This window comes from Salvelinus fontinalis, chromosome 39 (assembly GCF_029448725.1).
Source record: "Salvelinus fontinalis isolate EN_2023a chromosome 39, ASM2944872v1, whole genome shotgun sequence".
Lineage (NCBI taxonomy): Eukaryota > Metazoa > Chordata > Actinopteri > Salmoniformes > Salmonidae > Salvelinus > Salvelinus fontinalis.
Window position 1 is genome coordinate 20,075,652 of NC_074703.1, and position 18,477 is coordinate 20,094,128.

Genomic DNA, 18,477 nt, shown 5'->3' on the forward strand with positions numbered 1-18,477 from the left:
TCATTTCTCTAGCATAAGCCACCTCCAATAGCGTTTAGAGAATTTGGCAGTACGTCCAGCCGGCCTCACAACCGCAGACCACGTGTAACCATGCCAGTGTAGCGTGGTTCGTTCTGCGTTGTGTAATTCTTAATGAAGACGCTGCCACAACTGATGGTCTGCTCGTTGAAATCTTTTTATTTGCCCTGCACACGAAGAGACAACACACACGTTACCCTTGGTGCAGTCACAGCTCTCCGGCACCTTGCTAGCCGAGGGTCAGGCAAAAGAGCGCCAAAAGGAATTAACAGGTGCTGCGTGCACACACTCGCTGCACAACAGCATATACAAGTAAAACTATACAGAACATAATTCTGACAAAATAAAAGACATACCTGCACACGAAGAGACAACACACACGTTACCCTTGGTGCAGTCACAGCTCTCCGGCACCTGCGCGAGCACATGTACACTCACTCAACCACTGTCACAAGTACTTAGAAGTTACAACAGATACCCCAGTCAGTGAGCTCTGTGAAACTTGTTAACATAAATTCCTACACTGTCCACACTATAACAAACGTATGGTTGCAAAACAGTACATTGTATAACCTTATGACGGTTTTATATTAAACAGTTTCGGAGCCAAGGACAACATACCTTGCTAGCCGAGGGTCAGGCAAAAGAGAACGATAAAGTGGTATGGGGATACAGATAACCCGCGATGGGCCAAACCAAAATATACAAAACTTTTACAATCACTTGTATGTACAATATTGTTATGAAAAAGTGTTTGTACACCAAATAAAAACATTAGCTATGCAGCTGTAATTAAATAAAAAAATACACTGAATTATTATTATTATTATCAGATTATTAACATCCCCTCTTGACCTGGCCTATTTGAATTGGTCCTTGTGTGCAATTTGGTGCGTAATCTAGGGGAACAACATCACACTGCTACACCAGCCTAGGACCTCCACATCTGGATTCTTCACCTGCGGGATCGTCTGAGACCAGCCACCCAGACAGCCGAGGAAAGAAATACCGAGGAGTAATTTATTTCTGTAATAAAGCCCATTTGTGGGGAAAAGCTCATTCTGATTGGCTGGGTCTGGCTCCCCAGTGGGTGAGTGGGTGCCCAGTCATGTGAAATCCATAGATTAGGGCCTAATTTATTTCTTTCCATTGACTGATTTCCTTATATGAACTGTAACTCAGTAAAATCGTTGAAATTATTGCATGTTGCGTTCATATTATTGCTCAGTATACATGTCAGAGAGGCATGTTTGTTCCACATAGCATATTACTATCTGAACGTGATGTTACTGTGAAGTGGAAACATCTAGGAGCAACAACGGCTCAGCCGCGAAGTGGTAGGCCACACAAGCTCACCGAACTGGACTGCCGAGTCGGCACAATAACAGTTCGTCGGGAGCTTCATGAAATGCTGTTCATGGCCGAGCAGCTGCACACAAGCCTAAGATCACCGTGCGCAATGCCAAGCGTCGGCTGGAGTGGTGTAAAGCTCACCACCATCGGACTCTGGAGCAGTGGAAACGAGATCTTTGAAGTGATGAATCATACTTCACCATCTGGACGAATTTGGGTTTGGCGGATGCCAAGAGAATGCTACCTGCCCCAATGCATTGTGCCCACTGTAGTTTTGTGAGTTGGAATAATGGTCTGGGGCTCTTTTTCATGGTTCGGGCTAGGCCCCTTAGTTCCAGTGATGAGAAATCTTAACGCTAAAGCATACAATGACATTCTAGACCATTCTGTGCTTCCAACTTTGTGGCAACAGTTTGGAGAAGGCCCTTTCCTGTTTCAGCATGACAATGCCCCCGTGCACACAGCAAGGTCCATACAGAAATGGTCTGTCGAGATCGTTGTGGAAGAACTTGATTGGCCTGCACAGAGCCCCGACTTCAACCCCATCGGACACCTTCGAGGTGAATTGAAACGAGACTGCGACCCAGGCCTAATCACCTAACATCAGTGCCTGCCCTCACTAATGCTTTTGTGGCTGAATGGAAGCAAGTCCCCACAGCAATGTTCCAACATCTAGTGGAAAACCTTCCCAGAAGAGTGGAGCCTGTTATAGCAGCGAAATTGGGGACCAACTCCATATTAATGCTCATGATTTTGGAATGAGATGTTTGACGAGCAGGTGTCCACATGCTTTTGTCATGTAGTGTACTTTTGGCCATGAAGTGTATCAACAGTCTCATCACTGAGTCACAGACCTTGTCTCACAACAGACAGACACAGGGTTCTAAGTATCAGCCTGTACAATAGAACAAATGACTATCAGCTGCTGGAGAGTACAGAGGAGACCATTGTATGGTGACAATTGCATGTTGACTAGTCTACTTTCGTTTTTTGGGACAACTGCATAACAGGACAAACGGACTATACATTGTTTTGGAGCTCATTTCTGTAGATGATGGACGTTTAGATTTCTGCCTTGCTCATCTGAGTGGACACATGCAAAGGTTTGTATTCCAAAAACACCTGCCAACTGTTTGGTTATTTCGTTAAAAATGGTTTTGTTGCAGTTTAGTCGCTCTGGATAAGAGCGTCTGCTAAATTACTTAAATGTAAATGTAAATGTTTATATATGTGCAAATGTAAATTAATTCAATGCATGTATGTATTATTTAACTTCTCCACCTGTATTACATGAGAGAACTGTCCCAATAATATATGACATCAACTGTGCACATGCAATACTGTTGGTAGGCCTACATCGTTAAAATACTGTCATCCAACAGAGGATGCTGATGGGCATTATGAAAGCAGACGAATACATAGTGGGGGGTACAATAACAGCAAGGGCAGGCTTGTTGAGAACTTTGAAACCCCATAAGCGGCCCCTTTAAGAAAGGAAGTCTGCTGACATGACGAAATGTCCTGGTCTTGTGTGTGAGAGCTATGAAATCAACAAGAGAGAGACTGGTTTCAAACGGTACTGAATGAGATAGTCTATGCTATTCTCTCTAGGGGGGGGAGTTGGCATTTCTACAAAACTAATCAAGGCTGCAGCGGGATGTAAATCGTTGCTCTGGTTTACAAAAGAGCGGATTGTGATGGCGGGGCTGAGGCTCAATAAACAGCTTGTGTCTTGGCGGCTGTGAGCAGGTGTACGCTACTGGATACATTCAAAGGCAATTCTCAGTGTTAATGAAACTTTGCTACGATTTACGGGCTGGGTAAGAATAAACTTTATTTGTTAATATAAATAATGTCCATGTAAAGTAGCCTAGCTCAAGTATTTACGTGTGGTGTGTATGTAAATGTATGTTTGGCTCTTAGTTGGGTAATTCATTATTATTTAATGGAGCGCAAGGTCTACTGTGCGTAGTCTCATTTGCGAAGATTACAATTTTAATTGAGAAATAGGAATTGGGCACTACAAATAAACCGTATTACAAATAAACTTTGCATCGCCATAGCTTCAAAAATGAATGGTGGGAAGCGAAGACGAACCTAACGGACTTGTTACATTATGTCACAGCGGGCCAACACCTACTGTTGCTTACGCGCTTTGTTACAGTCGCGAATCGTCGCGGGTACAGCGAAACAATACAACACTGGTCCTTCATACTCCGTCTATCACGGTGTTTTAGGCTCATATCTTATCAGTGCATTAGCCTTTGAGCAGAAGTCTCAGTTCCATGACACAAGTCATTGGTTCAAGGCGTCTTCTGTACGGGGAAGGTTTAAGAACCGCCCGACGCTCGGTCTGAACATTAACATGCCTCGCTTGCCGTACGGTTTTGGAAGCATAAGGATCTTTCATATCAGAAATAAATAATTTGTGAACCATGTTAAATTGTTATATATATTTTTTTATAGGGTTGGGGGTCAGTGTTCCCACATGGCCCGATCTCCATGTTTGTGTGTGCTTCTAGAAGACAGGGACCACCTGTGCTAACTTGCTATCTAGCATGCTCCCGACCACCTGTATGTAATAGAAGGCCGCCAGAAACATGTTGTCACTGAAAAATACTGTCGGCTGCAACTGTGAAAAAGCTGTTAAAACGGTATACAATGAAGGCCTTTAATTCCCAAATCAGTTTTCTAATACTGACTGTCCAAACAGCAAGAGACAAGTGACCTAATTGGATTTGTGTGTTCAGACCGCAGTCACTTGCTGACATGACTAAGCTAGTTGTCACAAGTGTGTGCACAGTGGTGTAGGCCAATTGGTGTTGGTGCTCAGAAAGTGATCCAGTAAGCTATGGTGACAACAATGCCTGCCATGGACGTTTCCCAGTAAGAACACCTTTTTAGAAGGCCTCCAACTTTCAAAACGAAGTCCATTTTGGAGCGTCAACTTAGTTACCATTAACAAGCTAGTTAGCTAACTTACCACATGTTCTTGTCAAACTGTCAACAGAGTAGCTACCAAGCAACAAGAAATGCCAAATAAGTCTAAAAACCACCCGGGTAAATAAATCCGATTTGACCATTCAGACAAAAGTCCCATGGCCAGGAATCAGATTTGTATTTGACTTCAAACCACCTACGAAGTTGGTTTGAAATGTGGCTTGAAATATCTACTACCATGTGCTTTTTGGCTGTTCAGATTGCAGGAAAAATAACCGATTCTTATGGGATATGCAAAGAAACAGGATTTGAGTCACTTCAAACTGCCAATGCTTAAGTGTGTATTTTGCATTTGTGAAATTATTTTTAATGTGATATGAAAGTAAACGGATTTAGGTTTCTAGAACCATATCGCAATTGAGAATTGATTGATGCTTACAGTTTTTGGCTGCCAGAGCCAGTCTACCTCTGAAAATAACATATGGTACTTGGACTCTTTTAAGGAGTAATGGTAAGCTCCTTAAGAGTACATCTTGGGTTAGCAGTGCCTGTCGCCCACCGATGATGTGTTCATTGAATAGAGATATTAGCGGAGTTGACATGGCGAATGGTGTGGCTAGCTGTGGCTAGTTAGACTCAGTAGTCTACTGTAATTTTATATTTAGGTCATAATTTGATCACCCATCAGACTGAATAGCCTCAATCACAGCACATTATCAAACATTGTATCGTGATGATGAGTCTTCCTTTCAACCTAACGATGTACAGTGTGCCTAGCTAGGCAAAATGGCCACCTGCCTTGATTACGAATGTAATAAAGTGAATTCATTATTCATCTCGTAGTTTAGGCCTATAGTGTGTTGTCATCCTGATTTTAGCCTAGCTTCCATTGTAAAGTATGTGAGCTTGGACCAAGTGTAGTGAGACTCATAGACCAAGTAGAATCTCAGCAACTTGGATGAGCGAAAAAAGAAGCATGAATAGCTTTCTGGTGTCCTCGGATAAACTATACCAGTGTCATTTTAATAAATTATAATTGTTTTTTGTCCCTGTTCCACTTAATTTGTAGTAAAAATGACCAAACACTCCTTTACTAAAACATTTCAACATATAGGCTAACTTTGACATTCATTCAGAATTCAGTCTCTGAATGAACAACCACATGTAGACTACAGGTTCAGTCGGTCTGCAACCAGGAATGACATTGACAAGGGGGTTGGGTGGTGTAGTGTATTTCATGTGAAACGAAACTTGTGTAAGGTGACTGCCTAGTAAATGTAACACCCTACAGGTGGGTGTGAGATGTGTAAAGCACTTACCAATGGGGGATTTCCGGGTGGGAGTTTTTAGTTGGTATTATTCTCAGAAACGTCTGTCAATTTATTTTTCTGCAAGTTTTACTATCTCTCACCTAACAATGTTTGATTTAATGTCTTTGTTTAATTCAATGTCCTATTTTCGATGCAAGTGTGGGGTCTTCCATCACTGCTAAACAATGCCAGTGACTATCCAGCTCCTAGAATGCTGTTCTCTTCTCAGAAAGTGCTCAATCAAACACACTCGGCATTGAGAGCAGAGCCAAGTCTCTCTGTGGCCCCTTCTCTTTTATTCAGCAGACTCACATCAGAGGTGGGAATCTCATTGGCGTGAGACATGACAGCACTCATGGCTGGCATACAGTAGCAATGGCTCTCATAGGAGTATAGACTGATGTGCTGTGTGTCAATGTGCCTGAATATTTCTGAGCTGTGTGTCTTGAGTCTGTGTAGTCTAAGGTTGTATATGTTTGACTGATTGTATGATTTAAGCAGTGCTTCGGGACCTCTCTAGGAATATCCCATTGAAGAAAAACTCCCTCTCTTCTCTGAACAACATTCCAGCTTTACCCTATAGTACCACCTCACCTTGCTCCTGCAACTGTCCAAATGCTTCACTAAGCTGATGGTGTGGAGTTCTGTGGTCATTATCTGATCTAAGGTCAGAGGTTAATCAACTCCTTAAATGGTTAGGGCAATGGTACTCTGATTCTAGATCTGTGGTTAGGGGTAACTTCTACCTTGCAGGGGCAGTCACACACTGACCATAGAGGTGTATAATGAGGTGAGCAGAGGACTTCCTAGAGATGCACACGAGGACACAACAAGCGTAGATGACATCCACCTCGAGAGCCAGATCAGATTCCCCTGGCCAGAAAATGGCCTGAACTATCCTATAGAAAGTCCTGTGCCTCCATGTGCGTCATCCCTTTTGGTCTGCTCTAATGGCGTCATCACTTGTAGGACACCGAGCGCCGATGCTCACCATTTTACATTAGAGTGAAGGTTCCCTTGGCTGTGTAGATTGTCATTGGTGCCATTCGCGTCATTAGATGCTCTCTCGACATTTAGGTGTGTTTGTGTGGGATTTAATGACGTGTGAATGAGCCAAGGCCTTTCAGGTAGGTGTGTGTGTGTGTCTCTCGTGCTCTTTCTCTGTTCACATGTGGGTGGAAGTGTTTTGTTTTCAGCTGAAGGAAAGGGATAGAGGTATGACCGTCCTGAAGGTTTCTCTGCCCACACAGAGACCGGAGTCAATGTTGTGGTCAGAGAAACCTTGAGCATAATTCCTCCTCTCTCATCTAATGGACGCCAGGCTTTCCAGCTCCTCCATCTCACTGTTACCCTGAGACTTGCTGCTTCTGCTCCAAACGGATGAAAATGTAAAGGCTGTAGATGGAGAGATGCAGGAGGCCTATAACAACACAGCTAGAACCCTGCATGGTGTTATCAAGCCGGATCTGTTTCTAGGGGGAGGGGTGTGTGTGTGAGAGCTATTGTGTCACCCACCAAGTTTCCACTAGCCCCTTTCCACCCCCCCCGTTAATACAGCCCAGGGTGTGTGTGTGTGTGCGCGCAGGGCCGGCTCCAGACATAAGCGGTCGCTTAGGTCCCCGACCTATTTGTTTTCTTCTCCTCTTGTTTACAATAAGTGACTTGAAAATGACAATCCCAACCATAACAAACTGAAAATGCATCCAAAAAGTTTGTAGAGTCACGCTTGATGTAATCATTGCGTGCTAGGAATATGGGACAAAAATACTGTCAAGTTTAATGTAATACACTAATAGTGAATTTGTCCAAATACTTATACCTACAAATGGGGGGGCTAGATACAGAGTGAGAAAGTTAGACCTAAATGTTAACCTCCCCTGTTATTGGTAATGGTAAGAGATTAACATATTTTAGGAGTATGCTATTATGACACCCTTTAAATGGGGGGGGGGGGCTAGATTCATAAAGTGCTTTTATTTCTAAACGGTAGAACGGATATGTATGAAAATCCCTCAAATTAAAGGTGACATTCTGCACTGTTGACTCATACAAAACATTTGATCTAAAATACTGGAGTAGGCTATAAAACCAAATCAAGTTTTTTTTTTTTTTAGCTTCACTGCCCAAATAAATACTTGGGGGGGGTTAGGTAGATCTAGGTCAAAAGGATTCACATTAATCAAGTCGTTAAGTCATATTTTTGGAGACAGCGTTTGAAGTGAGAGGGTTGATCGCATCTTGTCTCCATCTCGCTCCACGCCTCGTTCTGGCGTTGTGATCATTTCCTAGGCAGGAAGGGCTGTGGCCCTGGGTGATGGCTGACGACTCAACCACTGATGGGCCTTCGATGGCTCTACCGCTCGATCTATATGGCTGTGTTCCAAATGGCACCCTATTCCCTTTTATAGCTCACTACTTTTGAGCAGGGCACTGTATAGGGTACCTTTTGGGATCCAGCCTCATCAGGCTTACTGAGTCATAGACCGAGACGACAAACGCAATGATGAAAGGGGATAGGTTTTAACTGGATATTGGGGGTAGAGATGACATCTTAAATGGAGTGATCTGCTACATTGTTAATATACTTTGGCTGAAGGCCTATATTTTAGTGTGTCTATTGTGTATTGTGTCTGTTTTTATATCTTATTATTTATTTTTTTAAACGCTTGTATCGACCACACTCAACGATTGTCTTAACTTGTGCATCTGTGTTCCGTAGTGTTTCGGTACTTATTTACAAGAAACGACTTCTGTGCAAAGAAATGTCTTGCTATCGACCCCGCCCTTTCATTTTGAGTGCTTTTCAAAGGGGAACCTCTGACCCTTGTCTGTTTGTCTTTTCAGGATTGCTGTACACCATGCTAAGGTAAAGCCGCTGAAGAGAGGGGTGTTGAACATGCTAAAGCGGCTGGACAAAATCAGGTTCAGAGGTCAGAAGCGAGACGACTTCCTGGATCTAGCAGAGTCCCCCAACGGATCCGACAATGAATGTGGCGATGACATCCTGCTGAGGACGAGGCCTTCACTCAAGACGCAAGACACGGAAGAGCTAGGAGACCCTGTAAGTATTAATTCCACTTTGCTGTGTTCTTTGACTCAAATGAGAGGCCGTGAGTAGGGACAGAAGTTTTTCCTTGCAATGTGACCCGACCAGGAAAAACTCTGGGCCATAGTTGGTCTGGTGGTCTGGAAAAACTCTACGTCGGTGTTTCCTAGCGTCCATGTTTTTACCTGTACACACACACGCACACACACACTCGTGTAACTGCCAAAATAAAGGAAACACTTGAGGAAATGAGTGATAATTAAGCAATTAACATCCCATCAAGCTTAGGGTTCTGTATACAAATTCCGTTGCCCATTATTTTGGTTGGCATGGCTAGAATAAGCGCTCTGACTTTGATAGAGGTCTCAAAGGAGCATAGGGGGTGTGTCAGTCAACAGATTCTTGGAACGGCGCTTGACAGCGTTTTCCACCATCAACAAAACACAAAGCTATGGAATTTCTTGTGGAAGAGTGGTGTCGCATCCCTCCAAAAGAGTTCCAGACACTTGTCGAATCTATGCCAAGGCGCATTGAAGCTCTTCTGGTGGCTCGTGGTGGCCCAACGCCCAATTAAGACACTTTATGTTGAGGTTTCCTTTATTTTGGCAGTTACCCGTATATTGTGTGTGTCAGTTAGTGATGTGCAGGCTGACTCAACCTGCAGTCCCCATAGTTATATCCACAAGGCAGATGGGTTTAGGGTCATGAAATATTTTGTGGATGAAGAGCAGGTGGGTGGTCGGGTTGAATAAACAGAATACATAAAAATACAAATGTGTAATTCTTCCGCAATTTATATCTATAGGTGACATTAGGTTTTTCTTTCATAGTTAAACAATTGTAATTAGTGTGTAAGCCTGACTTTACGCGTGACAAATAGCCTACACACCAACTGCCAGATGGGCAGAAAAAGTTAACTTGGATCCACTGAGGTTAAAAGGACAATGTCTGCGTTTTTATAATTCAATAAGAGAAAAGCTACAAAATGGAGGGATAAAGAGAAAGGAGGGCCAGAAAAGGGATGTTTGGTAAAGATTTGATTATGGTAATAGAGGATGATCAGTGCCTATGTTGTTTGAGGAGCTATGCAAAATCACCAGTCACAAGACCAGGACTTCAAATAGGCCTATGGCATGTCAAGAGAACTGTTGCCTTGACTGTTCAGAAGGGTTAAATGTCAACTGAAATCTGGACACTGACTATACATTGCATTTGGAAAGTATTCAGACCCCCTTGACTTTCCACATTTTGTTACTTTACAGCCTTATTCTAAAATGTATTAAATAGATATTTCCCCCTTATAAACCTACACACAATTCCCCATGACAAAGCAAAAAAAGGTTTGTGGAAATGTTTGCCAATTTATAAAAGTAACTACTGAAATAATACATTTACGTAAGCATTCAAACCCTTTACTCAGTACTTTTTTGAAGCACCTTTGGCAGTGATTATATCCTCGAGTCTTTTTCCGTATGATGCTACAAGCTTGGCACACCTGTATTTGGAGTCCCCCCCCCCCCCATTATTCTCTGCAGATCCTCTCAAGCTCTCTCAGGTTGGCTGGGGAGCTGCACAGCTATTTTCAGGTCTCCAGAGATGTTCGATCGGGTTCAAGTCCGGGCTCTGGCTGGGCCACTCAAGGACATTTAGAGACTTGTCCCGAAGCCACTCCTGTGTTGTCTTGGCTGTGTGCTTAGGGTCGTTGTCCTGTTGACGGGCGGCCAGCACTAGGAAGAGTCTTGGGGGTTCCAAACTTCTTCCATTTAAGAATGATGGAGGCCACTGTGATCTTGGGGACCTTCAATGCTGCAGAAATGTTTTAGTACCCTTCCCCAGATCTGTGCCTTGAAACAATCCTGTCTCTGAGCTCTACAGACAATTTGACCTCATGGCTTATTTTTTGCACTGACATGCACTGTCGACCTTATATAGACAGGTGTGTGTGCCTTTCCAAATCATGTCCAATCAATTGAATTTAGCACAGGTGGACTCCAATCAAGTTGTAGAAACATCTCAAGGATGATCAATGGAAACAGGATGCACCTGAGCTCAATTTCGTGTCTCAATACTTATGTAATTAAGATATTTCTGTTTGTTTTATATTTATAAATTTGCCAAAATGTCAACCTGTTTTTGCTTTGTTATTTTGGGGTTGTGTGTGTGTGGAGATGATGATATTTTTATTTTGTATAATCCATTTTAGAATAGGGCTGTAACTGTCACGTTCCTGACCTATTTATGTTAGTTTTTGTGTGTTAGTTGGTCAGGACGTGAGGTTGGGTGGGCATTCTATGTTATCTGTTTCTATGTTGGTTTCGGTTTGCCTGGTATGGCTCTTGATTAGAGGCAGGTGGTTTGCGTTTGCCTCTAATTAAGAGTCATATTTAGGTAGGGCATTCTCACTGTTTGTTTGTGGGTGATTGTCTCCTGTGTCAGTATGTTTGTTCGTACCACACTGGACTGTAGCGTTTGTTTGTTTCGTTTTCGTTTCGATGTCGTCTGTTTCCTGTACGTAAGTTTATGTTTAGTTATGTAAGTTTTTATGTTCAGGTTTCGTCAACGTCGTTTTGTTATTTTGTAGTTTGAAAGTGTTTTGTTTCGTTTCGTGTTTGCCATCATCGTAATTTATAATAAAGATGGCTTATTTCCCTGAGCCTGCGTTTTGGTCTGAAGATCCTTCTCTCCTCACCTCTTCCGAGGATGAGGAGAGCGTCACCCGTTACAGTAACGTAACAAAATGTGGAGAAAGTAGTGGTCTGAATATTTTTCAAATGCACTGTATGTCTATGACCTCTGTCTTAATATCTACCGTTTTAATGTTAATACAGATGTGTGTGTGTGTGTGTGTGTGTGTGTGTGTGTGTGTGTGTGTGGCAGCTTCCAATGGAGTTGATGACATGTCCCTCAGGGAGACATAATAGACAAACCTACTTCAGAGGAGACGGGAAAGAGAGTGAAGGAAACACAGGGCGGTTTGCTATGCTTTGTTCCTGTTTACTCTGCTCATTCTTCAGAGGGTTGGCTGGATGGAGGGAGGGATACCGGGTAAACACAGTACCTCCTAGAGGCTTTCATCCACTATGTTTACTCAGTGAATTTATCCTCCCCTGCTTGCAAATGAATATATCAGTATTGCCGAAGATCTCAGTGTTTGGGCGGCTCTTGTCTTCAGGGGATATTTTAAACTGCGCCGTCATCTGGACTTGTTCACGCTTCATCAGTCAGTGTTTTCCCCCAAATTAAAACCCTAGATTAGTCACTTGATTGTATCATTTCCCCAAAGGAGGCCAGTTTCCTGTGCTCATCTGCTGATTTCTAATATAAATTGAGTCCTTTGCAGAGTTAGGCCTCTGGGCTGAGTGTGTGCGCAATTGTGTGTACGTCTCCCAGTGTTTTATTTGTGGATGTCGCAGGCTGCCCGCCGTGTGTTTCTATGCCAGGCATGTGGGCAGCTGCTCACTGAGTGCGCGTGAGAGGTCACTGACTGGAGGAGGCCTCAGGAAAACACACACAAACATTGCGTACACACTTCACATACGGTGTCTTCGGAAAGTATTCAGACCCCTTGACTTTTTCCACATTTTGTTACGTTACAGCCTTATTGTAAAATGTATTTAAATAAATACAAATCCTCAGCAGTCTACACACTGCCCCATAATGTAAATCAAAAATGGGTTTCTGGATTTTGTTTGCAAAAATAGATATCTTATTTACGTAAGAATTCAGACTCTTTGCTATGAGACACGAAATTGAGCTCCAGTGCATTCGGTTTCCATTGCTCATCCTTGATGTTTCTACAACTTGATTTGAGTCCACCTTTGGTCAATTCAGTCAACTGGACATGATTTGGAAAGGTGCGCGCACACACACCTGTCTAGATAAGGTCCCACAGTTGAATGTCAGCAAAAACCAAGCCATGAGGTCGAAGGAATTGTCCGTAGAACTCAGACTGGATTGTGTCGAGGCACAGATCTGGGGAAGGATAACAAAACCTTTCTGCAGCATTGTTAAATGGAAGAAGTTTGGAATCCCCAGACTCCACCCGTCCAAACGTCCAAACTGAGCAATCGGGGGAGAAGGGCCTTGGTCAGGGAGGTGACCAAGAACCCGATGGTCACTCTGACAGATCTCCAGAGTTCCTATTGGAGATGATTGTTCTTCTAGAAGGTTTTCCCATCTCTGTAGCACTCTACCAATCATGTCTTTATGGTAGAGGGGCCAAATGGAAGCCACTCCTCAGTAAAAGGCACATGACAGCCTGCTTGGAGTTTGCCAAAAGGCAACTAAAGGACTCTCAGACCCTGAGAAATAAGATTCTCTGTTCTGATGAAAACAGGATTGAACTCTTTGGCCTGAATGCCAAGCGCCACATCTGGAGGAAACCTGGCACCATCCCTACGGTGAAGCATGTTGGTGGAACCCGGGTCTCCCGGGTGGCGCAGTGGTCTAGGGCACTGCATCGCAGTGCTAGCTGCGCCACCAGAGTCTCTGGGTTCACGCCCAGGCTGGGCTGGGTTCGCGCCCAGGCTCTGTCGCAGCCGGCCGCAACCGGGAGGTCCGTGGGGTGACGCACAATTGGCATGGCGTCGTCCGGGTTAGGGAGGGTTTGGCCGGTAGGGATATCCTTGTCTCAGTATGTAAAAATTTAATGAAATGTAAAAAAAAAAAAAAATGTAATAAAATGTATGCACTCTACTGTAAGTCGCTCTGGATAAGAGCGTCTGCTAAATGACTAAAATGTAAATGTAAATGGAAACATGCTGTGGGGATGTTTTTCAGCGGCAGGGACTGGGTTGCTAGTCATGATCGAGGCAAAGATGAATGGCGCAATGTACCGAAATTTTGCTCCAGAGCGCTCAGGATCTCAGACTGGGGCGAAGGTTCACCTTCCAACAGGACAACGACCCTAAGCACACAGTCATGACAACACTGCGATGCGTTCTCAGCCCCGTCCTGTACTCCCTGTTCACTCATGACTGCATGGCTAGGCACGACTCCAACACCATCAAGTTTACCGACGATACCACAGTGGTAGGGCTGATCACCGACAACGATGAGACGGCATATAGGGAGGAGGTGATGGTTGTGTGGATCCGCTAGAAGACCTGGTTGTGTGGTGTCAGGACAACCTCTCCCTCAACGTGATCAAGACAAAGGAGATGATTGTGGACTACAGGAAAAGGAGGACCGAGCACACCCCCATTTCTTATCGACGGGGCTGTAGTGGAACCGGTTGAGAGCTTCAAGTTCCTTGGTGTCCACTTCACCAACAAACTATCATGGTCCAAGCACACCAAGACAGCTGTGAAGAGGGCACGACAAAGCCTATTTCCCATCAGCAGAAATGATTTGGCAGGGGTCCTCATCCTCACGGTTCAACAGCTGCACCATTGAGAGCATCCTGACTGGTTGCATCACTGCTTGGTATGGCAACTGCTCGGCCTCCGACCGCAAGGCACTACAGAGGGTAGTGCGTACGGCCCAGTACATCACTGGGGCCAAGCTTCTTGACATCCAGGACCTCTATACCAGGCGGTGTCAGAGGAAGCCCTAAAAATTGTCAAAGACCCCACACACCCCAGTCATAGACTGTTTTCCCTACTACCACATGGCAAGCGGTACCGGAGCACCAAGTCTAGGTCCAAAAGGCTTCTTAACAGCTTCTACCCCCAAGCCGTAAGACTCCTGAACAGCTAATCAAATGGCTAAGTATGCAGAGTATGCTGCTGCTACTCTGTTTATAATCTATGCATAGTCACTTTAAATCTACCTACATATACATATTACCTAAACTAACCAGTGCCCCCGCACATTGACTCTGTACCGGTACCCCTGTATATAGCCTCGCTTGTTATTTTACTGCTGCTGTTTTAATTATTTGTTACTTTTATTTTCTACTTTACACTTTAAGTTAAGATTTTTTTTAAATTGTTGTTTAAGGGCTTGATTTGAGGAGTGGCTTCCAGACAAGTCTCTCTCTTGTCTTGAGTGGCCCAGCCAGAGTCTGGACTTGACCCCAATCTAACATTTCTGGAGAGACCTGAAAATAGCTGAGCAGCAACGCTCCCTATCCAACCTGAACAGAGCTTGAGACGATCTGTAGAGAAGATTGGGAGAAACTCCCCAAATACAGATGTGCCAAGCTTGTAGCGTCATACCCACGAAGACCTGAGGCTGCCAAAGATGCCCCACCAAAGTACTGAATAAATGTAATTTTTCAGTTTCTTATAAATTATGTCGAAACAGTTTTTGCTGTGTGTGTAGATTGAGGGGGGGACAATTTAAAAATATAAGGCTGTAACGTTACACTGTGGGAAATTAAAGGGGTCTGAATACTTTTCGAAGGCACATACTTTACCCTCCATGCTGTATTCTCCCTGTTCGTCCCCTTATGGCGCCTGTCAGCGCATGGGATTCAGACACGGGCATCTAGATATTAAATTCTAATTGAACCTTTTATTTAACTAGGCAAGTCAGTTAAGAACAAATTCTTATTTACAATGACGGCCCGGAACGACGCTGGGCCAATTGTGTGCCGCCCTATGAGACTCCCAATCACGTCCGGTTGTGATACAGCCTGGAATCGAACCAGGTTCTGTAGTAACACCTCTAGCACTGAGATGCAGTGCCTTAAACCGCTGTGCCATTCGGGAGGCCATATACAGACTAGGAAGGTTAAAAAAAAGGGGAGTAGGATTCTTTAGACTATTGAAATGGTCTCCCATTCCCCTGTGTTTTAACCTCTTAACTTATGCGTCAAACTTGAGGCCTGGCCCTCTAGCCCATTCAATCTGGCCCGCAGGTGGCTTTTCTGGGGGGAAACGATCTCAATTGAAATGACTAAAACAATGTAACTGTGTAGACATACTGGACCTACATTTGTGGTCAGTTTACTTTGTCCAGCTTGCTAACAGTCAACTAAAGCTAGACAGTCCGGGAGCATTGAAAGGTCCAATAGTGATGGAAAGTGGACAATTTTTTACGGTGAGGAAACCTAATAAATTTAAGCGGGTTCCTCCAGACCTTGGTAAAGACTGAATGCAAGCCCTGGAAAAAGGAGTTTGACAAACCTATTCGTACTGGTGAACTGGCACTTCTAATGAACTGGCACACAGGCACTGGTCACGAGTATTAATCCCCTGACCACAGCACACCCAAAATGTTCTCCCTCTGTGATTAAGCCTGCACTGGGACCAGTGCCAGAGATACTGGGTCACCAACCGTTGCCACGCCTTCTTCCCAGTAGCCTAGAGTGCTGCTTCGGGTTACTGTGTGTTAACGGTTAGCGTTACATCACCTTATGGCTTCTGGCATCAGATGATATGAAAATAGTTGTTCTCCTCCACTTCTCGTCTCTTTGGTCTCGCTGTCTCTCTCCCTCTCTCTTTGTACTGTATGCACCTCTCTCTCTCTCGTTCTATTGTCTCTGTCTTGGTTCTGTGGGTTAGATGATGACAGGCGAAGGCTATTGATGGATGAGAAGTGGAGTAAATGTTTATTTTCAGCTCAATAAGATGTCTCGGCCTGTTTGTAGCTTAAGGGAGAATGAGATAGCAAATAACGCGACAGGAGGCAATTCCTCAGCGGAGATATCTCCGGCCGTTCTAGTATGACCTATCTACTGTAGCTTTTCATCCAATATCTCATACAACACTTGAGATTGTAGGTGCAAGTGATCCATCAACGTGTCAACTCACTGTCCCCAATCCTGATTTTAAGGCTTTCTGCAAAGGTACAAGGCTCAGATCCATTCTAATCAATATTTAGCTAAACTATGGAACTTTCCGGATTGGTTGTATTGAGCAGGAGTACTGTTGACTATCTTGGAGCAATCGTGAAACTATTCCTTGCTTCTGTAGTGTTATGGTTTTGCCCGTTTTTTTAATCCCCATCTAAGTAGAGCAAATCTCAGCGGGAGTTTTTTTGCAAGTCATGGCCTGTGACTGAACCCAGAGGAACACCAAAGAAATCTGTATTTCTACTGCTTCTAGAGGTAAGACTGGCTTTAACTCCAGACCTTCGCCACGGCGTTGTTTGCTTGACCTAACGTGGAAGGAATTCTATCAACGTGATCAGGCATCTACTTTAGTAGTCTGTCTGGCAGACAGTATTGCAGTCCAGCCCCTCTCTACAACACCAGGCCAAGCCTGAGGGCTACAGCCTACAGCTGTCTCACGGGGCCCTTATTGCTCCCTATATGAACAAGCTGTTTTGCACACATCTAACTTGGCACTGGAGCTGGACAAAACTGCAGAAAGAAAAGGTAATGTCCTCACTGTTTCTGCTATAAAAGATCCATCCTTTTCCCCCTAACACTCCCTCCCATCACAGCAGACCAGGTGGGTGGTTCTGTTATTGATCTTGGTTAGAATCCTCTGATAGTGATGTTGAGGTCTTTCTGTTAGGAGTGCTCTCTGATGTTTGATTCCTTCTCACAGGGTATGATTGCGAGTGGTCTGCCTCTGATGTTGGATCTGTGATTGATCTGTCTGTGGTGGTTGGTGTCTGTTATTGGTCTGTCTTCGATTGGACAAAATTGTTTCCCCTATAATCACACATCAAATGTAACATTATGTAGCCAGCTTGTAGTTTGGTTGATGGTTTACCTGCCACAGATATAATTATTAGGGTTGGAAGGTATTCAGTTTTGTCATGCGGTTTCTGTACCATATCGAGGTATACTGTATTACCGGAGGTTTACACAAGGGGCGCTATTAAACAACAAAAATAATACACACACACAGTGCATTTGGGAAGTATTCAGACTCCTCCACATTTTGGTTACAGGTTACCGCCTTATTCTGAAATGGATTAAGTTGTTTTCCCCCCCTCATCAATCTACACACAATTCCCCATAATGACAAAGCAAAAAAGGTTTAGAAATTGTATTAAACATTTTAAACTGATATCACATTTACATAAGTATTCAGAACCTTTACTTAGTACTTTGTTGAAGCACCTTTGGTAGCGATTACAGCTTTGAGTCTTCTTGGGTATGACGCTACAAGCTCGGCACACCTGTATTTGGGGAGATTCTCCCATTTATTCTCTGCAGATCCTCTCAAACTCTGTCAGGTTGGATGGGGAGCATCGCTGCACAGCTATTTTCAGATTACTTCAGAGATGTTCGATCAGGTTCAAGTCCGGGCTCTGGCTGGGCCACTCAAGGACATTCACAGACTTGTCCCGAAGGCACTTCTGAGTTGACTTGGCTGTGTGCTTAGGTTTGTTGTCTTGTTGGAAGGTAAACCTTCATCCTCAGTCTGAGGTCCTGAGCACTCTGAAGCAGGTTTTAATCAAGGAGCTCTCTGTACTTGGCTCCGTTCATCTTTGCCTCAATCCTGACTAGTATCCCTGCCGCTGAAAAACATCCCCACAGCATGATGCTGCCACCACCGTGCTTCACCGTTAGGTTTCCTCCAGAAGTGATGCTTGGCATTCATGTCAAAGATTTCAACTTGGTTTCATCAGACAAGAGAATCCTGTTTCTCATGGTCTAAGAGTCCTCCAAGCAGGCTGTCATGTGCCTTTTTACTGAGGAGTGGCTTCCGTCTGGCCACTCTACCATAAAGGCCTTATTGGTGGAGTGCTGCACAGATGGTTGTCCTTCTGGAAGGTTTTTCCATCTCCACAGAGGAGCTCTGTCAGAGTGACAATCAGGTTCTTGATCACCTCCCTGACCAAGGCCCTTCTCCCCCGATTGTTTGGCGGTTCCAAACTTCTTCCATTTAAGAATGATGAAGGCCACTGTATTCTTGGACATTCGATGCCGCATAAATGTTTTGGTACCCTTCCCCAGATCTGTGCCTC

General features: G+C 44.1%; 1 protein-coding gene across 2 annotated transcripts in view; it reads left to right on the forward strand.

Annotated features, from left to right (window-relative positions):
• Positions 1 to 2,855: 2,855 nt before the first annotated feature.
• gramd4a (GRAM domain containing 4a) overlaps positions 2,856 to 18,477 on the forward strand; it is a 62,393-nt gene continuing 46,771 nt past the window's right edge. For both annotated transcript variants that reach the window (XM_055906226.1, XM_055906227.1), the window contains exons 1-2: positions 2,856 to 3,191; positions 8,466 to 8,682. In XM_055906226.1, coding sequence (XP_055762201.1) covers positions 3,163 to 3,191; positions 8,466 to 8,682 — 246 coding nt within the window. In that variant the 5' untranslated portion in view covers positions 2,856 to 3,162. The remainder of the gene's footprint in view (positions 3,192 to 8,465; positions 8,683 to 18,477) is intronic.